This window comes from Pantherophis guttatus, chromosome 1 (genome assembly GCF_059756535.1).
Source record: "Pantherophis guttatus breed Tessera chromosome 1, ASM5975653v1, whole genome shotgun sequence".
NCBI lineage: Eukaryota > Metazoa > Chordata > Lepidosauria > Squamata > Colubridae > Pantherophis > Pantherophis guttatus.
The window spans coordinates 1,046,755-1,069,092 of NC_142063.1; the positions used below are offsets into that span (position 1 = coordinate 1,046,755).

Sequence of the window (22,338 nt, forward strand, 5' to 3'; positions counted from 1 at the left end):
AGATCTCCTTTTTCTAGGGGGGCAGCATGTCAGGTCCCTATTGGAATGCTGCCATTCTGGAAGGGAGGGGGGCAGCATCATGGGCCACATAGTTTGCGTGCTTTTGCTTTGCTGTTGCTGTAACTGCTTGGGAGCTAAAAGAGAGGGGGGAAGCTCATGCCATCTGCAGCAACTCCCTCTGCAGCAGTCTGGGCCAGTTATCCAAGGTCGCAGTGCCCCAAAGGTGAACTCTTCTCACCATCTAGCTTCATAGATTCTCCTAACACCTTTGCAGCCTGTTATTGGTCATTGATGGATATGGGGAATCAAGGTGGGAGGGTTACAAGGGAAACTTTAGCCCAATGCTTTGCCCCTGAATTTCAGACTCCGCCTGACTACTCTGCAATCACTATCTTTCAGTAAAAGCTCCTTTTGAAATGTGAATTGTTTCAAGAGTTTTACTTTCTTGAGAAGGTAGCTGAGGCAGGGCCTTAAAAAAAGGCCTGGAGACTAAAACAAATGAAGAATGGTTGCAGGATTTGGGTTTGGCTAGTCTATAGAAATGAAGTTTAGAGAAAAGAAGCCTAACCTAGAGAAAAAATGGATTAGGTGGGACATGATAGCAGTATTCCAGTATTTGAGAGGCTGCAGAATAGAATAGAATAGAATGGAATGGAATGGAATGGAATAGAATAGAATGGAATGGAATGGAATAGAATAGAATAGAATGGAATGGAATGGAATGGAATGGAATGGAATGGAATGGAATGGAATGGAATAGAATAGATCTGGAAGGGACCTTGGAGCTCAAGCAGGAGATCCTACATCATTTCAGACAAGTTGTCAACCTGCAAAACAACTTCAGCTGAAGCCATACTTACTTCTGTTTCATTTCTTGGTTGTCATTCAAGGGGGAGAGCTCAAGCAGGAGAACCCATACTATGTCAAACAAGTGACTGTCTAATGTCCTCTTAAAAACCTCCAGTGATGCAGTGCCCATGATTTCTGGTGGCAAGCTGTTCCACTGATTAATTGTGCTCACTTTTACAAAGTTTCTACTTAATTCCAAGTTGCTTTTCTCCTTGGTTAGTTTCCAACCATTGTTTCTTGTCCTGTCCTCTGGTGTTTTGTAGAATAATTTGACTCCCTCTTCTTTGTGGCAGCCCCTCAAAAACCGGAATACTGCTATCACATTGCCCCTAATTCTTCTTTTCTTTAGATTAGCCAAACCCAAATTCTGCAGCTGTTCTTCATATGTCTTTGTCTCCTGGTGTTTGAACAAAATTGGTTGCAGTATTTAAGGTGTGGTCTTTTTGGGTTTTATGAAGTGGTACTCATACTTCATGTAATCTTGATTCTATGCCTTGGTTTATACAACCTGGGATTGTAGTAGCTTTTTTGACTGCTGCTGCACACTGCTGGCTCATATTCAAATGATCGTCCACTAGGACTCCAAGGTCCATCTGTTTTTTGAGCCAGGTCTTGCCAAATCTGTACTTATACCTTTGATTTTTTTCCCTGCCTAATTATAAAACTTTGCTTTTCTCTACATTAAAATTCATTTTGTTGAATAGGGCCCATTGTTCAAGTTTGTCAAGATCTTTTTGGATCCTGAGCTTGTCTTCAGGGCTGTTGGCTTTTCCTGCCAGTTTAGTGTCATCAGCAAATTGGATGAGTTCCCCATCTATTCCCTTATCTAAACCATTTATAAATATTTTGAAAAGTACAGGGCCTAAGATGGAGCCTTGTGGTACCCCACTGCTTATTTCTCTCCACGTTGATGTACTACCACAAGGACTACTCATTGAGTACGGTTTGTCAGCAAGCTACAAATCCATCTGGTGGTGATGTTGTTTATTCCACATTTTTCTACCTTACCAAGAAGTAGGTTGTGGTCTACATTGTCAAATGCCTCACTGAAATCTAAGTATACTATGTCCACAGCATTTCACTGGTCTACTAACTTAGGAGTGGGTCAATTTATTTTCCAAAGCACCAGTGGGCAGGATAAGAAACAATGGATGGAAATGGAACTTAAGGTGAAACTTCATAACACCCAGCACAATTAACCAGTGGAACAGCTTGCCTTCAGAAGTTGTGGGTGCTTCATCACTGTAGGGTTTTAAGAAAAGACTGGACAATCACTTGTCTGAAATGATGTAGGATCTCCTGCTTGAGCTCCCCCCCCCCTTGAATGGTAACCAAGAAATGAAACAGAAGTAAGTATGGCTTCAGCTGAAGTTGTTTTGCAGGTTGACAACTTGTCTGAAATGATGTAGGATCTCCTGCTTGAGCTCCAAGGTCCCTTCCAGATTTATTCTGATTGAAATGGAAAGTTTCCAATTCTGATATAAATCAGAGATTCTTCTGCCTCATTACATTTTCCCTACAATTCAGATTGGGTTTAAGTAGGATAATGTAGCATTTGGGGAAAAAGATGCAAGCCAAGAGACCAGCCCCAGAGGCCAAGATGGAGAAGATCTCCACGGCCACCATGGACTTCCCTTTGGTGCTCAGGTAGGTGGGGAGGAAGCTGATCCAAACACTGCAAAAGACCAGCATGCTAAAAGTAATGAATTTGGCTTCGTTAAAGCTGTCAGGCAATTTCCTAGCCAGAAAGGCCACTGTGAAACTCATGAGGGCCAAAAACCCTAGATAGGCAAGGACAGTATAAAACATTGAAGCTGAAGTTTCATTACATTCCAAGATGGCCTCTCCTACAAAAGAGTGGAAGTCCATGTTGGGAAATGGTGGGGAGGATGCCAGCCAGGTGGCACAAAGAACTGCTTGAACCAGGGGACAGGCTAAGACAATGGAGTTGGTCAGTGGTTTTCCTAAGAGTTTCCTTGTCCTGTTCCCTGGCTTGGTGGCCATGAAGGCCAGAACCACCATGACAGTTTTTGCCAAGACAGAGGAAACTGCAAGAGAAAACAGAATGGCAAAGACTGTTTGTCGAAAGAGACAGGTGAGCTTCCCAGGTCGACCAATGAAGAGGAAGGAGCAGAGGAAGCAAAGCAGAAGGGAGACCAGGAGGAGGTAGGTGAGATTTCTGTTGTTGGCCTTGACGATTGGTGTGTCATGATGATGACGAAAAACTGCCAGAACTGCCAGCGTGATCATAGATAGAGAAAGAGTGAGAGAAGCCAAAGTGTATCCCAGGGTCTCTTGATAGGAAAGGAAGTGGAGCTTCTTGGCAATGCAGTGGTCCTTGTCCATGTTGGGATATTGGTCTTCTGGGCAGGGATCACAGGAAGCTGCATCTGAAATCAAGAGTCAGTTTTCATTTCATGATGTGTCAAAAAGGGCTAATCATCCTTTACTACTGATAACCCAAAGGATACCTTAGCCTTTCACCTCTTGGGCTCAATTTCTCTGCTTTATATTTTGCATTAACTCATTCAGTCTTTTTTGGCAGAGAAGGGCAGGCAGACATAGCTAGATCCATCTTCTCTTTCTCCAATGAGTCTATCAATTTCCTGGGAGACTGATAATGCTGACAGAAGAAGCAAAATAATGAAAATTAAACCTTGAACCTGTAAGAGAAGGAGTAGAAAGTCTATTGGGGAATCCATGAATTCTGCCCTGAAGCTACCTTGCATTAAATGGCTGAGGAGCAGGAAAGGTGGCTGAGGAAGGGGGAAGCACAGTTTAGATCCATGAATTCAGAGGTTCTGCTGGAAGCCATGAATATTTTGAAAAATGTCAGTCAACAAGAATGACAACAGAATTGATATTTGTTCTTACTTAATGGATTCCTTGATCTTAGAAGTTACTGTATAAATTTGAGATGAGCTCTACCTGTCTGATTAGAGATGGTTCCTTCTGGACAAGGGTCACATTGGTAGCAGCAAACCTGCTCGCTCTCTGGAACTCTTCTCCTCTCTCCTGCCTGGCACCTCTTCATGCCACACCTGGCAAAGGGCACCTTCTAAAAGAGAAAAGAGAAATGCTTGAGATGGCTATCCCAGGAGAGAATGAATCCTTCTCTAAATTTAGAAGATTTCTTAACAGCTCACCTTTGTGGCCCAGATGATAGCATCGGTGTTAATAGTGAAATCCTGACCTGGGGGAGCCCCAGGATCTATTTGCCCAACTTTCATGGGGACAAAAGTTCGATTGGGCAGGAGAACCCAGTTCAGAAGATCATAACCACCAGATCCCAGTCCATTTTCTGAGAAGGAGATTTCATCTCCAGCACAATTGTTGAATTGGACTTTTCTCAAATAGGGAAGAATCTGAAAGAAAAGGAACCTTCAGACATTGGAATACTTAGCTGGAAGCCACAAATGAGACATCATGGGCTTCTATCATTCTGTGATGGCCATCATCTTAGCAGATGGTTGGATATCTGAGAAGCTAGAAGATTTCCCTTCATGGTGATCTCAGCAATCAAGGATAACACCAAATATTTCATTCATTTCCCAATACCACAAATTCTCTTTATCATTCGGCATGTCTACCGTGGCTTCTTCAACTCCAGTTTTACCAAATGATTCCTACATACAAATATTTTAATTCCACATTTAGAATTTCATTGTATTGTTTTATAGAATAGAATAGAATATAGAATATATAGAATAGAATTCTTTATTGGCCAAGTGTGATTGGACACACAAGGAATTTGTCTTCAGTGCATAAGCTCTCAAGTCTACATCAAAAATACATTCATCAAGAATAAGATGATACAACACTTAGTGATAGTCATAGGATACTAAATAAGCAATCAAATCATACTAGGAAACTAAATAAATAAATGATCCCTGGTAGCGCAGCAGACTAAAGCAATGTTATTAACATCAGCTGCCTGCAATTACTGCAAGTTCAAATCTCACCAGGCTCAAGGTTGACTCAGCCTTCCATCCTTTCTAAGTAAATGAGGACCCAGATTGTGGGGGCAATAAGCTGACTTTGTATAAAATATACAAAAGTATGAAGGCTATTGCTTAATGCATTGTAAGCCGCCCTGAGTCTCTGGAGAAGGGCGGCATATAAATCAAATCCAAATAAATAAATAAATAGATAGATAAATAAATAAATAAACCAATATAAATCATAAAGATACAAGCAGCAAGGTTATAGTCATAAGTAGGAAGAGATAGGTAATAGGAAGGATGAGAAGAATAATAGTATTACAGTCTTAATAAATAGTTTGACAATGTTTTTGGAATTAGTTGTTTAGCAGAGTGATGGCATTCGGGAAAAAACTGTCCTTGTGTCTAGTTGTTCTGGTGTGCAGTGCTCTATAGCATCGTTTTGAGGGTAGAAGTTGAAACAATTTATGTCCAGGATGTGAGGGGTCTGTAGGTATTTTCACAGCCCTCTTTTTGACCCGTGCAGTATACAGGTCCTCAATGGAAGGCAGGTTGGTAGCAACTGTTTTTTTCTGCAGTTCTAATTATTCGTTGAAGTCTGTGTATGTCTTGTTTGGTTGCAGAGCCAATGATTTATACATTTTTAAATATATACATATTAAAACACTTGCTTTGGCCCAGGGTCTTATAAATGAGAAATGCATTTTAGGAATGATGAAATAATATAATCCCATTGACTTTCTCCAGCTGATTGTTAAGCTAATTGAGAAGAATGCAGGAACCTTGTCTGACCAAGTGGAGCTTTGTGTAAGGAAAACCCTGCTCTGGTTTGTCACCTCACTGTGGAGAGAGGCCCAATGTTTGAAATCCTTTGAAAAGTCTGAGGGATTTCAGGCCAGTCATCCATTATGTCCACTTTGAGTGCTGCTTGATGTGCTGAGGGTGACAGATTCTGCTTTCACTCAACAAGCAGAGTAGTTGAAGAAATGGCAAATTAAACAAGTGGCAGAGAGTCACACAGAATGCTAAGCCACAGAAATATGTACCAAGGAAGTTAAAAGGAATTGGGCTGATGATGACTGACTGTTTACAGGTTGGATTCAGGCTACATGCTGAGGGAAACTGAGGTGGTTCTGCAAATGGGCCCACTAGGACATGTCAACTTCTTGAAGCATCCAGATTTTGATCTTGCTCAGAGCTGACACCTCCTGCATGGATTTGTCACCCTCTCAAACTCAAACTCAGGTAACCATTGAAGAACATTTGGGACCTTATAGGAACATTTTTCCTCTAGAGAGCTTATGGACAACTGGTTTTGTTTACTTTTCTCCTTCCCTCCTTTACCCCTTTCCAATAAAATCTCACACTTTATTGATATTATTTTTTTAACAACTGCTCTCTAAAACTGTTCTGAAATGCATGCATATGGAAGCAAACACATCACAATTGCAAATACAAATTCAGTCACGTTACAATTACAAATCAGTAATTCAGGAGATGCACGTGGGAAGTTTCCACTCTAAGGATGTGTAGATTGGATTAAGAGTCCTATAGATTACCTGCCATGATTGGACATTTGAGATCCTGTTTCCAAGCCTCAACTTAGTTGGTCGCCCTCCTGATCCATCCATTGCATGTAACGCATGTGCCACAGCATAAGCAGCATTGTGGATGTTGTAACTTTCACCTGTCATGCTTGTTTCAAAGATGTAAATTGGCACCTTCTGTAAATTCTCCTTTCCTGTACATTGTTTTTCTTGTACGTTGTTATTCTGAGGTACCTGGTGGAAGCTGCAGCCAAAGACCCATTGCCACCATAGTGGGAGAAAGGGGTCCCCTTGTGGGTTCAATGGGTCTAAAGACAGGAGGAAATGGCTGAATTCTGGGACATCAGCTGTGCGGTCCCTAAAATGCAGAGATCCATGGAAGCGCTTGATATCTTTCAGTATACCAATAGATGCTATCACATTAACTTTCCAATGAGAAGTTAAGATCCAAACTTTCAAAAATGGTTTCTTTGTCAATTCTTCATGACAATACAATGCCACCAGTACATTTGAAATACTATGTGCGTCTCCAGATAGAATAATCACTTCAGTGCTAGATAAAGTTTTGAAAAGACGAAGCATTTTCAATTCTGTAAAAGCATTAACATCAAACTTGTACTTGTCATTGAAGGCCAGGCAGATCTCCTTCTCCTTCAGCATTGGCAAGATAGATGAGACGAAATGTTCTCCATCATCATTTTCAGGGGCCAGAAGGCCAACCCAGTTCCACTGGAAGTACAGAAGGAGCTGGACTAAACCCTCATACTCAGGAAATTCACTGGGATTAATCCGGAAGAAGGAAGGATGAACTGCTCTTTCTCCTTGAGTGAACCCAAAGCCAACACCAAGCTGGAGAAAGTGAGATTCTTCTTTCAAAAACAAGGTTTTTGAGATACCAAGGGAACAAACTATCAACCTGATACAGAGAATAAAGTGCACAGGAAGGTTTGCTAAACTTTAATGAAGAGTATATTAGGGAGGAATTCCTCTTGGCGTATACAGCATTTCAGAATTATTTCATTATCTCTTTAGAGCTGCATAAATCAAAACATAAAATATAAAAATGAATTCAATTTATCATGAATTTTCTAGATCACAGACTCCTGATGTACCTCCTCCCAGAAGACACCTCTGGTTCCATCTTTGGCTTCAGTTGTGCTTCTGGTATTTGTCTACTCCATGACTCTATCTAAAGGAGCCTCCTTACCTGTGGGACCTTGAAGAGGCTGAAGATGGAGGCCATCTGCCTTGAGGATTTGGGGTTGTCACCTCCGATGAGAAAGAGCAGGGGGTCCTGCCTGCCACATTTGTAACCTGGAACCATTTGACCTTTTCTGGAGAGCAGGGAGAGGCAGATTATGGAAATCTTCACCTCAATCTGGTGGTTGTCGTGGATATGGAAGCCAAGGGTGATGTTGGGCAGGAGATCCAGATCCTTGTTGATCTCTTTGACTGCAAACACCAAAGCCATGAAGTGTTGGTAATTCTTGGTTAAGGGTCTATAGGGAGGAAAACATTGGGGAACATTACAGTAAAGGTGGTGTGTGTGTGAGTTGGAGTTTGCCTTGCCTTCCATTTTTGTATCTTGAGTGAAGCAGCAAGTATGAAGAACAAATGAGGGTTGTTTTTTTTAAAGTTGTTCTTTCATTAAATTTGGAGGCCTTTATCAGAAAGGAGAAATGCCTGTCCCTCCATATCATGGACCATTATATACCCCTCTATTGTTCTCTCCTTCTAGACTTTGCTCAAGTGAATGTCATCCTTCTTAACTCTTCCTCCAGCACCAGAATTAATTCCAGCCTCCCTTTGAGCATCTAGTTCAGCTCTGCTAAGCAAAGATGGGCACAAGACTCCAACTGGGGTCACAGCATCAGTTTCTTGAAGGCCATCAATCCTGAGCACTGCTGATTCCAAAACTGAGCTCGGTTTTTGTTTTTTTTCAGTATCCCATACTGGAAAAGGATAGACCTTTTATCTGAGTTTTCCACTATCATTTTCTGTCCAAATTAATATTATAAATCAACTTCTTCACTAGGCCAGCACAGTTTCTAAGGTGCCAATAAAGGAGAATATTTGTAGCTGAAAGTCCTTGATGCTCTCAGAGTTTGGTTGTTTTCTTGCTGATGTTTTATTACCCAAATTAGGTCACATTATTCGGGTGTTACCTAGTTTTGGTGATGAAACGTTTGCCAGGAATCAACCAAGCTCAGAGAACACCAAACAACCTTCAGTTTCTGATGAAGAGTTGTGGAAAGACGGAGAAGTTTGCTTCTTCATTGAGAAAAGGAAAAAGTAGGAGATTGTAATTATCACTAGAACAAATATTTCTAAAAGTAGAATTGGAACCAAAAACAAACCAAAGAATTCTTTACATCTTTCCCACCAGGAGAAACTTACGAAATCCTGAAAGGAAGCTGATATGGGTTTTTTTGAAAGTCTGGGAGACTGGATGAAATAATAGTTACGAGGAGAAAATTCCCACCAATAATGAGGTCACCAGATTTGTAATAATCCCATTTTTCCTGATTCTGGAAAGGATCTGCGAACACACATTTGATTGGCATCCTCTTAGCAGAAGTTGGAGGCAGGAGCCAGAAGAGCAGCAGCAGGAGGAGGAGAGGCAGTCCGGCCATTCTTCTCACCTCCCCTCCTAGATCAGAAATCAAGGTTTGTGCAGCTGTTGAACTGCTGGTAGCCCTTGAAATCACACCAGAGTTTCGGCACTAGAGAGAGCGAGAGAGAGACGATGCCACCTGGATGGTCCCGGGGCAAATTTACATCATCCGTGCTTCCCCTTACCTATCCTTGGTCTGTGACCAAAGAGAAAACCAAGACCAGCTGAGTCTCACCAAAGCCAGGAGTTGCCTTTTCAGGAGGAGGAAACTCAGAGCCTATTTTTAAAAGCTTATTTTACCTCAGAATATTTTTCTGGGTTGAAATCCATGGGGGATACATTTAGAATGACTGTTATTCTGATAATTGCAGGGAAGACCAATATCTTACCCACTTAGCAATAGCTTCTCTTCATACCTCAGAAGTCTCTTGTTGATCCAAGGAGCAGGTGGACTTGAGGGTCAAGGTTCAGGTGGAATTTGGCCTACCTGCAACTGAGCACCTGAACCCAAGATGGAGTCTGACCCACAGTTTGTTTGGATAGCATGAGTGAAGTAGGGTGGCACATGACAATCAGTTGTCCCCTAGTAAGTGTTAACAATCATAACAACATCTGGATAAAATGGATGGTTTATTTAAACCCCCATGGCAGGGAATGAAATAAGAAACTAACTTCTGCCATAGATTTTAAAAAATAGATGTCAAAGGTATTAGGCTAATTTAAACTCTGCAGGAGAGCTGTCTAACAATTCCTTGGAGCCAGAAAAGTTTGTTTGGTGTGTTTATCTTGTGAAGTGTGTCTTCAGAGTTGTCAGCTGGTGTGAAAGGATTCCATCTCCCATGGCAAAACCCTGGGATGGTTTTGGGGTTATAGGAATGGGTGCATGGGGCTATGTTCTTCTCTCCTTCCTCTGAAGCTGATTCCAGCCAGTGCTGGTTATGGGGAAGAGAACGAGTTCAGATCATTGGTGTATTAGGATGATTAGGGAATATGGCCAGGACTGCAGATGTCCTCCTACAGAGAGAAAAAGGACAAGAGAAGCTAAAGTGTATCCCGGAGTATCTTGATAGGCAAGAAAATGGACCTTCTTGCAATGCTCTGGCCATTGTCCTTGTTGGGATATTGGTCTTCTGTGTAGAAGTCACAGAGAGCTGCAACTGAAGTTCAGACCCTTTTTGAAGTGTTTCAGCCATCTGCACTTTGCAAGATCCTTCAATGAGATGTCTCAATGTGATGTGAATGTTCCTTTTCTGCAATAGCCAATTCACAAAAAGTGATGGAGTGACCCTTATATGTGCAGCTTATGGTATCCCAAAGAATGTGAATCATTTAAAGCTGACTTCTCTGCAATCACTATCTCTCAGTAAAAGTTCCTTTTGAAATGTGGATTGTTTCAAGAGTTTTACTTTCTTCAGAAGGTAGCTGAGGCAGATCCTTTCAAAAGTCCTGGAGACTAAAACAAATGAAGAATGGTTGCAGGATTTGGTTTTGTCCAATCTATAGAAATGGACTTTAGAAAAAAGAAGCCTAATCTAGAGAAAAAAGGGACTACGTGGGACATGACAACAGTATTCCAGTATCTGAGAGGCTGCCGCATAGAATAGAATAGAATAGAATAGAATAGAATAGAATAGAATAGAATAGAATAGAATAGAATAGAATAGAATAGAATAGAGCTGGAAGGGACCTTGGAGGTCTTCTAGTCCAGCCTCCTGCCCAAGCAGGAGAACCTATAATATGTCAAACAAGTGATTGTCCTGTCTCCTCTTAAAAACCTTCAGGGTGATGGAACACCCACAATTTCAGAAGGCAACTTCTGTTCCACTGGTAAATTGTCCTCACTTTAGGAAATTTCTCCTTCATTCCAGGTTCGTTCTCTCCTTGCTTAGTTACCAACCATTGTTTCTTGTCCTGTCCTCTGGTGCTTTGTAGAATAATTTGACTCCCTCTTCTTTGTGGCAGCCCCTCAAATACTGGACTACTGATATTATATTGCCCCTAATTCTTCTTTTCTTTAGATTAGCCAAACCCTAAATCTGCAGCTGTTCTTCAAATGTTTTAGTCTCCTGGTGTTTGAACAAAATTGGTTGCAATAATCCAGGTGTGGTCTTATTGGGTTTTATAAAGCTGTACCAATACTTCACATGATCTTGATTCTATACTTCAGTTTACACAACCCAGTGTGGTACCCCACTGCTTACTTCTGTCCATGTTGATGAAGTACTATAAGGGCTACTCATTGAGTATGGTTTGATAGTCAGGTAGAAATCCATCTGATGGTGTTGTCTATTCCACATTTTTCTAGCTTACCAAGAAGTAGGTTGTGGTCTACTTTGTCAAATGCCTTAGTGAAATTTAAGTATACTATGTTCAGAGCATTTCACTGGTTTATTAATTTAGGAGGGTTCTCTGTCCAAAATGTAGACTTTGCTGTCTTCAAAAGAGTGGCCTTTGTCTTTAAAATGCCCTTGAAGTGATGTCCCGGTGCTTGGAGGCCGTGCAGATCTGGATGGGGAGAAACAGACTCAGGCTCAACTCATCCAAGACCGAGTGGCTGTGGTTTTCGGCGTCCTGATATAATCAGCTGATGCCATCACTGACTATTGGGGGCGAGTCGCTGGCCCCCACGGAGAGGGCTCGCAACTTGGGTGTCCTCCTGGATTCACGTCTTTAGAAGAGCATTTGACGACTGTGGCCAGGAGGACTTTTTATCAGGTTCGCCTGATCCACCAGTTGCATCCCTTTCTGGATCGGGACTCCTTATGCACAGTCACTCATGCCCTTGTCACTTCCCGCCTGGACTACTGTAATGCTTTCTACATAGGGCTTCCCTTGAGGAGCACCCGGAGGCTCCAACTGGTGCAGAGTGCGGCCGTGCGGGTGGTTATGGGAGCGACGTGGCGTTCCCATGTAACACCTCTCCTGCGCGAGCTGCACTGGCTCCCGGTGGTCTTCTGGGTGCGCTTCAAGGTTTTGGTTACCACCTTTAGAGCGCTCCATGGCTTAGGACCTGGGTACTTACGGGACCGCCTGCTGCCACCAGTAGCCTCTCACCGGCCAGTACACTCTCATAGAGAGGGGCTCCTCCGGTGCCGTCGGCCAAACAGTGTTGACTGGCGGCCCCCAGGGGAAGAGCCTTCTCTGTGGGGGCACCTGCTATCTGGAATGAGCTCCCCCCGGAGATACGGAGGATCCTGGATTTACGCACCTTCCGCCGTGCCCTCAAGACCTTTTTATTCCAACAGGCTGGCCTGGCCTAACCTCCCTTTTTAATTGTAATTTTTAAATTTGTCTAAAACTTTAGGGGTGTTTTAATCTGTTCCGGGCCAAATTTATTTAATTAGGTTTTTATACTGTTTTTAAATTTTGTAATCTCTGTGTTTTATCTCTTGGCTGTTCACCGTCCTGAGTTCATCGGGAATAGGGCGGTATATAAATCTAATAAAATAAAATAAATAAATAAATAAAATGCAGATGAACTGCTGAATCTAGTCCTGATGTGTTTGATCTCTTATGTTGTGCCAAGTGCTTCTAGAGTGGTTGTTTTGTTTCCCCAATGTACAGGTCTGCACATGCCTCACTGCATTTTATTTCATACGTCACATTGCTCAGTTTGTGTCTGGGTGTTTTATCAGGGTGGACAAGCTTCTGCCTTAGTATATTCTTGGGTTTGAAGCTTGCATGTATATTATGTTGGTTGAAGATCCTCCTGAGCTTTTCTGATATTCCTGCAATGTATGGAATGACAACATTCCTTCATTTATCGTTCTCTTCATTATTTGTTATAGAGGAACTCCTGTGGGGCCTATTTTGAGATTTAATGAAGGCCCACTTGGGATAGCCACACATTCTGAGGGCTTCCTTGATGTGATTTTGTTCTTTTTTTCCGACCATCTTTTCTGGTAGGCAGGCCTTCCACTCAGTGATGTAGGATTCTGATGACTCCCATTTTGTGCTCCAGTGGGTGGTGGAAATCAAAATGAAAATATTGATATGTGTGGGTGGGTTTTCTGTAAGCTTCAATGTTAAGACTTCTGTCTTCCTTACTGTCTACTGCGCAGCCCAGAAAGGCTAGACTATTTTCCTTAACATCTTCCCATGTGAATTTGATGTATCCATCCACGGAGTTGATATGTTTGGTGAATACTTCCAATTCCTGTGTTTTGCTCTTGACCCAAGTATTGTCAAGTACCAGTATAATTGAACTGTAGAACATTATCAGTACAATTGAACTGATTCATTACCCTTTATGTCTATCTACAGGAATCTACTCAATTTAGCAGTCTGTACTATATTAACCGAATTCAAGAGGAGTTGGACTTAGTATGTACCAGACAAGTCGCACCAAGTCTAGTGTTTTTAAATCATATATTTAATAAAATTAATATATAATATATATTAATAAAAATATATAATAATAAAAAAGAGGGGTTGGACTTACATAGAGATTCTAGGCCACTTTCTCCTTTGACTTTGCACCCAGGTTCTGCCACACCTTCTCCTACAGTCAAAAGAACTTCATGAAGAAAGTAATCAACCTAATAATTTGGTCCTTTTGGAATTATAAGATAAAGAATTTCAATTACTGTATGTCCCTGGAGAAGACATAGGAGTAAAAGTGGTCCAATCTTTGGCCCAATCAACAAACTGTGAAGAAAATGGAAGTGGAACTAGGCAAGGCATACAGAATAAACTCCCACTAGGACACAATTAGGAAAGTTCCTATAGTTCCTATATCTGTGTTTATATTTTAATAATAATAAAAAAAATTTTTAAAAAAAGGAAAGTTCCGAGGAATATACTAATAAATTTCATAAGAAGAACCATAGAGCAAGTTTTGAGTTTCCATTTTAAATCTAAATTGAAGATTGACAACCTGGATATAATTGTTCTGAAGGAAATTCCCATCAGAAAAATAGCCTTTCTAACAAACAATGTGAAGAAGAGAAAAATTCCACTCCATTGGGATAAACTGAATCTTTAACAACTTTGGGATGATTTTTATCTATTAAGAACAACAATTTAGACTATAAAAAAAAAACCAAAGATATCTTAGTTAAACATAAATTAATTGTGTTTCAACAAATGCAAAAAGCAATGGATAATGGCAGAAAACCGGATTTGGATCAACCCCAGACATGGAAAAACGGGAAGAAACTGGGGGAGCAACTGCACGTGAAACCTGATTTAGAGATGGATAATAAATTTATAACATGGAATCTTAATAGGGCAAATATTATAACAAAGTGAAAGAAAATATTTCAGTATTTAAATTAAATGTCCATATAATTTGTTGACAGAAAACAAAAATGCTGGTTAAGAGTAGGACCACTCAAGGACATGAAATTTTGATGAAGGAAGCCGGTTTGAAGTAAAAAGTGAAATATATTTCAGTATTGCTTACAAATAAAGACTCTTAAGTTGTTTTGAGCCAGGCTAAGATTCGATATTGGGATAAAACTTAAATATTAGAAATCCAAATCTTTGGTCAAGACAGAAGTGCCTCTTCTGTGCCAAGGTGCTGAGATGGCAAACGGTATTTGACGTAGGTACAGAATTGTAAAAGGGCAAACTGACCCTAAACAGATACATCCTGTTGTTTAATGTTTATTATACCCCAAATGTCATGTATATCCTAGAGAAGAAATACTGCTTCCCTTACTGTCCTCTTTACTGCTCTTGAGGCGCCTTTGAGCCCCTTATCTCCTCTTTTATTATGTCTTGAGCTCCGGAGCTGAGAACCTGAGCCTGTGGGAACCAAGCTGTTATGTCTTTCCTAGAGATAGATTAAAGGGTAACCTCTACGTGTGAAATGTCTCACTCTTCGTAATAACTTTGCCTTTATACTGTATAAATATCTGGCCAAAAACAGCCATCATTGTTCAGACCCTTTGCTGTCTTTGAACTGTTTGAACCATGCACAAATAAACTGTTTCCTGCATCGAAGAGCTTGGCCTAGTTTCCGTTTTTTCTCCTACAACAGTTTCAAAATAGCCCTGTAGCTGTTTGGAATGACATCAAAAAGGCTTTCATAAGATGGGATAATTTACAATTATCTTTGCTGAGTAGAAAGATGTGAAGGTCTTTCTTATGTGAACCCTATGGAGAAGTGTTTTATTTTCCTACCATTTCCCCCATCTACTGCTTTTCAACAAGCATTAAAACATATTATTTTTTTAAATAATTGCTTTTTTAATCTGTTCTGAGATGCGTTTATATTTTGATATATTATAGATATTTAACCAATAATTCAACCAAATGCATATGGGAAGCTTCCATATTTTATCCGATCCATCTGTGGATCGGATAAAATGTCATAAAGATTACCTGCCATGACTGGATTTTGGAGATCCTCTTTCCAAGCCTCAGCATGAATGGCCGCCCTCTCAATCCATGCCTTGCATGGAATGCGTGTGCCACGGCATAAATGGCATTGTAGATATTGTAACTTTCACCTGTCATGCTTCTTTCAAAAATGTAAGATGGCAGATTCTGTAAATTCTCCTTTCCTGTGCATGCTTTTCTCCCATTTTGAGGGATCCCTTCTGGTTTCTGGAATTCACAGTCAAAGATAGTTTTCTACCACTGTGGGAGAAAGACGTCCCCTTGTGGGTTCAAAGGGTCTAAAGACAAGAGGAAGTGGCTGAATTCTGAGATATCACCAGTGTGGTCCCTCACATGCAAAGTCCCATGGAAGCGCTTTATGAATTTCAATTCCTCTTGCGCTCTCAACACAATAGGTTTCCAATAGGAAGTTAAGATCCAAACTTTTCGTAATGTTGTATTTTGAGAAATTTCAAATGATGCAAGAAATGATTGAATCTTTAGAATAGTAATGGAATCTCCAAACAGCATAATCACTTCAGCTTTAAACCAAATTTTAGAAGTACGAGGAAGTATCTTCTTTAAAGTATTATTGTTGCAATATTTTCAGGATCAGACTCAATAATAATAATAAGAGTTAGAGGTTTAAATATATTTCTCTTTAATTATAATAGGCATTCTATATTCACTGAATATTCACAGATAGAAGCAAAGAAAATGGTGAAGGTGGCTCCTTATATATACAAAGGGTGGAGCCAAGAGTGGGAGTGGTGAATTATGAATACATTAAGAGTCAAAGAATAAGTTAACCCCTGATATCCCATATATACATTATTTACACATTAGGGAATAAGGCATTTACATCTGACAAATCCCCCTCTAAATGCCGGTTCGCTATACAACACCAATTACATTCAGATTCAGGACAATATAAGACATACAATTTGGAAGTTAAGTATTTGTGCTGTTTAGAAGGTAAAGGCTTCGTCAATATGTCAGCTAATTGTTCAGAGGTATCACAATGCACTGCTTTGATAAATCCATCTTGAGACAATTGTCTCACATGCTTAAATTTTATATCTATATGCCTGGATCTTTGTCCAATGGCATCGGATCTAGATATTTCAATGGCTGCTTTATTGTCTTCATGCATAACAAAAGGCAAAGCAGGTTTTTTCCAAACATCTGAAATTAAATCATTAAACCATACAAGGTTATTTGCAGCTTTGGATAAACAAACATATTCCGCTTCTGTGGTTGAAGTGGCTACCAGTTCTTGTTTACCAGTGTACCAGTAAACTGGACAGTCATTTAACAGAAAAATATAACCAGAAGTACTTTTTCTGCATGATATATCTCCAGCCCAATCCGCATCTGCGTAACATGTAAGTTTTGGTTCTTTATTATCACTAGGTTCTAATACTAGGCAAAAGTCTAATGTACTTTTCAGATATCTTAAAATTCTTTTGACAGCTTCCCAGTGATACACTGTTGGTTTGCTAACGTGCCTTGATAATAAATTGAGTGGTAATGCAATATCTGGCCTAGTCCAATTAGATATATAAAGAAGTGAACCTATGACTGATCTATAAAATGTATTATCCTTGAATTCAGGGGAAGATTTATCAGTATTTCTAAGGAAATCAGTTTGCATAGGAGTGTCACAGGGTTTGGCATTGTTTAAATTGCATTTGTTTAGAAGTTCAATAATCTTATCTTTCTGAGTAAGTTTGAATCCCCTTCTAGTTTTGTTAATTTGTACACCAAGGTATTTGTTTACTTTACCTAGAGATTTCAATGAGAAATGTTCATTTAGCTTGTTTACAAAGATTTCTCTTCTCTCTTTGTGTTTTCCTATATATAAAATATCATCTACATAAATCAATACAAATTCAATGTAATCATCACTCTTTTTGACAAAGAAACAGTTATCAGCAGTGGTAGCGTTGAAATCCATGGTCTTAAGTACTTTTACCAAGCAATCGTACCATCTTTTGCCAGATTGCTTTAATCCGTATAAACTCTTGTTCAATAGCCAAATTTCATTTTTATTAGTGTATTGACTGTGAGGTGCTCTTACATATATTTCCTTATCTAGTTTTGCGTGTAGGTACGCAGTCTGTATCTCATATTGAAATACATCAAGATTGAGTGCGGATGCTACTACTAGAGCTGTTTTAACACTCTCTGTTCTTACTGTGGGGGAGTACGTGTCAGTATAGTCCTCCGGATATTTTTGTGCATAACCTTGTGCAACCAATCTAGCTTTGTATAAGGTATTGCCTCCTTCTAGGTTCTTAATTTTATAAATCCACCTGGTACCAATAATTGTTTTATCTTTAGGTGCAATCGCAGGTGTGAATACATTTAATCCTTGCAAACTTTCCATCTCTTTTTTCATAGCTAGTTCCCATTTTTCCTTTTCTTCACGAGGGAGTTTTAATACTTCCTCATATGTATTAGGTGTTATTTGTTCACCATCCATATGCATTATGTAATCTCTGTATTTATTTGGTATTTGATTTCTGTTGTTCCTAATAGCTCTTTCTGGTTTGCTATGGTAGTCATGCAAATATCTTGCTTCCTTTTTTGTTAATGTGTCTGTCTTTATTTTGTGTTGACTATTTGTCCATGTTTTGGTTTTGTTTTTATTTTTGTTGACATTTTGATTTTCTATTGTCCCTTCCTCACGAGATTTTGTATCTTTGCATTTATTTGGAAATATTTCATTAAGATGTAATTTAGACCAGTTGGCCTGTTCATGGAACACAGCTGTTCTGGAAACTATAAATTTGTTATTATTATCAATGAATCTGTACCCTTTGGTGCCAGTTTCATATCCCATAAATCTTAGTCTTCTGGATACGTTTTCTCCCTTTCTTCTCAACTGTTTAGGTATGTGTACGTCTGCAGTGACCCCAAATATGTGCATGTGTGCTAATTTTGGTTTCCTATTATACATCACCTCATATGGTGTCTTATTCACAATACTGGACCAGGTTCTATTTTGAGTGTAATTTGAATAATGTAAGGCTTCTGACCAAAATTGTTTGCCTAAACCAGCATCCTCTAATGTGCACCTAATCATGGTTTGTAATGTGGAATTCTTTCTCTCTGCAATCCCGTTCTGGAACGCAGAAAATGGACTAGACGTGTAATGTAGCATTCCTCTATCCTTTAACCATTGGGAGAATTCTTTAGACATGAATTCACATCCCCTATCTGTCATAATTTGTTTTATTCTGATATTATGTTGTGTTTCTATGCGTTTGTAAAATTCCTTAAATTTTTGAAAGGTTTCATCCTTGTGTTTTAATGTGTAAACAAAACCATAGCGACTGTAATCGTCTACTATTGTTAGGAAGTAACGTTTTCTATAAGTGATTGATGGAGTTAATGGGCCAACTAAGTCCATGTGTACTAAGTCAAAAATTTTGTTAGTTGATCTGGTGGATTTTTTTGGCCTGGGACTAGTTTTTAGTTTAGTAGATTTACATACTGAGCATTCCAAATAATTTTCACAATTTTTTATTTTGACACCTTCTGCGTGTTCAGTCATTTTTTGTACTACAGGAAAACTTGCATGTCCTAACTTCCTATGTAAGATGTGAGCACACTCGTCATGAATTGGTTTACCTATTTTTGGTTTCTTCTCATTGTGTGTATCTGTGTGATCATGAGATATTTTACATTCATCATTGTCACTGTTACTAATATTTTCATCATCTGCCTCAATACAATCTTCCATATTTGAATCAATGTTATGTAACCATCTTTCTTTTGTTATCAGATAGGGTAGGCCCCCTTTAATCATCACAGTGCCTACATTTGTTTTATTCTTTTCTAAAATTGCTTTTCCCTTTGAGAAAACTATATTGATGTCAGAATCTCTGCTTAGTTTTATGGCACTTAGTATGTTATGAGGTATTTCTGGTATTAACAATACCCCCTCTATTTTTCCTAGACCAGGCAAGGTCACATTCCCTCTGCCTAATACTTGAACTTTTTCTTGATTAGCTACCTTTATTACAAACTTATCTTCTGTAAATGAAGATAATATATTTTTGTTATTAGTGGTGTGATTAGTTGCCCCAGAATCAATAAGCCAACTATTGTTCTCATTTTGTTGCGTTTTAGTGCTGTCTTGTTTATTTAGTCCATTCAGTGAACCAGATTTTCTCTCTTTTGAATTTTCTCTGCCCCCTCTACTTTCTCTGTAATTTGGTGGGCTTCTATATTTATGTCTATCTGTGGAAGACTGTCTATAATTGTATTTATTCCTATATTCTGACCTATGTCTTTCCTTTGAAATTTTGGGACAATCTCTTCTATTGTGTTCCCTGGACCCACAATTGTGGCATTTAAAAGTTTCATTATATTTTTCTTGGAAAGCTACCTTCCTAAAAGATTTGTGTTCTGTGTGATTGCTATAACGATTTTTTCTTGAATTGTCTTCTGCTATCAATTTGTTAGACAGACTTTCTATTGATAAATATCCTAGATTGATGGTGTCTAAGTGTGACATAAAACTATCCCATGATGAATCAAGTGAGTTGATAATAACACTTTTCATTGTTTGATCTGAAATCACTTCCCCCCTCAAATGCAGCTCAGCTCTTATTTTGTTTAAAGATATTAAATGCTCACTTATGGAAACCCCTGGTTTTACTCTGGAAGAAAAGAAGTCCTTAGACATTCTTGTGGTGGTAGCTACACTATCGCTGTGAAACAAATTAAACATGCATTGAATTATTTCTGAAACAGTTAGATTTGGTTTGATGCTATGATACATTGCAGGAGACACGCTAGATATTATTAAGAAAAATGCCTTATGGTGTAAACAATCTATTTTTAAAGTCCAAGGTCTTCTTGGGGGACTAGTGATAAAAAATAGTAAATTTTCTTTCATAAAGACAACCTGGAGCTGTTGATACCATTCTTGCAAATTAATGCCATCAACTCTAAGTTTTGGGAAGTCACTGGGTAAGTTTCCCACATTATTTTGTCCATTACTTACAACCTGAGGTAGTCCGTGGTCTCGCAAGTGTAGGAAATTGCAAAACGGCATGGGGATGCTCGCAACGAGTCTGCGCGGTTCTCTGGCCAGTTCAAGTCTTTCCGGACCGTCTACGTAGTTTCGCACATGCGCGTTGTTCATTTCTTCTTTGGCGTCGTCGTGGAAGGTTCTCTCCATTGTAGCTCGCTCGCTCCGCTCCTCTTCAGACGAGTCGATCTCTGGCTCGGTCTTAGGAGTTCTGATGGCGGCGACTGTTCTTCTCTTTCTTTTGGGTGCGTTGGCACTTGCTTCGGTCTGCGGTGTAGGGCGGAATCGACATGGCTCTCTGGGCTCGGGCGTCGTCGCTCTCGAAGTCAGGATGGGAGCGTGCAGGTCTTGAAGTATCGGCTTGTTCGCTTGCTTCTTCGTTGGCGCTTTGGAAATTTTTAATTTTGGCCCAAATGCAGCAAAAAGCGTCTTCATTGCTGACTTTACTTGGGATTTCGTTAAGTCGTCTTCACTTTCTGATTCTGGCTCTTCCGAAGAGTTTGAATCCTCCTTTTTACTTTCGTAGTCTGATAACGTTTTTCGCGCCAGAAATTTTGAACTGAGCATTTTGATTGGCTCTGCTTCGCTCACTTTGGAGGCTTGTTGAAACCAAGATGGCTGCCATTCAAAATTTCGCGCGGGATCACATTTTTTCTTTTTCATAACGACTTTCTCTGTAGTCATATCACTCACAGTTTTTTGGTCTTTGGGTTTCTCTTTAGCGATGTTTTTCTCTCTCGCTGCTCCGCTGTTCTTCAGCATTTCTTGGAGGTTCGCGATGAGGCTTTCATCATTCTTCTGGCTTTTTAATAACTTCAATATCTCTGACCTGAGTTCGTTATTTTCTATTTCGGTTTCCTCCTGGCCATCATTTTCATTTATTAATTCTTCTTCTTCAGTGGTGTATTCTTCGGATTCTCTCGAAATCGCGTTTGTGGATTCGTTGATTATTTCTTGTTCAGTTTCTATTTCTTTGCTGTAGGCCCTGGTGTTGGGCCTATCTTTCTTAGACATTTTTAGGTATTTATTGAGTCAATTAACCATCCTCTGCTACCAGCTTGTTGCAATATTTTCAGGATCAGACTCAATAATAATAATAAGAGTTAGAGGTTTAAATATATTTCTCTTTAATTATAATAGGCATTCTATATTCACTGAATATTCACAGATAGAAGCAAAGAAAATGGTGAAGGTGGCTCCTTATATATACAAAGGGTGGAGCCAAGAGTGGGAGTGGTGAATTATGAATACATTAAGAGTCAAAGAATAAGTTAACCCCTGAAATCCCATATATACATTATTTACACATTAGGGAATAAGGCATTTACATCTGACAATTATAACCACCAACGTCCACCATTTCACTGAAAGCCAGGCAGATCTCCTTCTCCTTGAGTATTGGCATCAGAGTTGACATGAAATGTTCAGGGGCCACCAGCCCAACCCAGTTCCACTGGAAATACAGGAGCAGCTGGACTAAACCCTCATATTTTGGAAATTCATTGGGATTAATTCGCAGGAAGAAAGGATAAATTCTTTTGTCTCCCTGAGTGAACTGAAAGCCAACACCGAGCTGCAAGAAATGAGATTCTTCTTTTAAAAACAAAGTGTTATGGTGATTTTATGGGTCATCATAGTGTGATTTATTGCCATACCAGTTAGTCTGACTCAGTTTGAGTGGCAAGCTTAAAGTTCTTCTTTTCCTACGAAGAGCCACCAATTATATATTTTGCCTGAATGTCAAAGGTCATAACACAAGGAAAGGAACCATTAACTCATCCTCTGTGGAGATTCTCAGTCATCCAGGTCATAGTTGTCTCAAAGATGCTTTTTTCTTCAAATTGCAACTGGACTGTTTTTTCCTTGAGGAAGAAATAGAAAACTTTTCACTTCTCATCATGTGTAATCCGAGTGTCTCCCCGGAGCCTCCAGGGCTGCTCAATAAGGAGATGGAAACTATGGTGAGTTGTGACGAGAGGAATGTCACCTGTTGAGCTAAACGAGCATTGTCAGCAAGGA

The 22,338-nt window shown here is 39.7% G+C and overlaps 1 protein-coding gene across 1 annotated transcript in view; it reads right to left on the reverse strand.

Annotated features, from left to right (window-relative positions):
• Positions 1–2,334: 2,334 nt before the first annotated feature.
• The window catches only part of LOC132711875 (vomeronasal type-2 receptor 26-like), a 29,299-nt gene continuing 9,295 nt past the window's right edge, over positions 2,335–22,338 (reverse strand). The window contains exons 6-10 of the mRNA XM_087883506.1: positions 7,710–7,836; positions 6,884–7,066; positions 3,996–4,214; positions 3,572–3,605; positions 2,335–3,239 (exon numbers count right to left, since the gene is read on the reverse strand). Of these exons, the coding sequence (XP_087739632.1) occupies positions 2,335–3,239; positions 3,572–3,605; positions 3,996–4,214; positions 6,884–7,066; positions 7,710–7,836 (1,468 nt within the window). The remainder of the gene's footprint in view (positions 3,240–3,571; positions 3,606–3,995; positions 4,215–6,883; positions 7,067–7,709; positions 7,837–22,338) is intronic.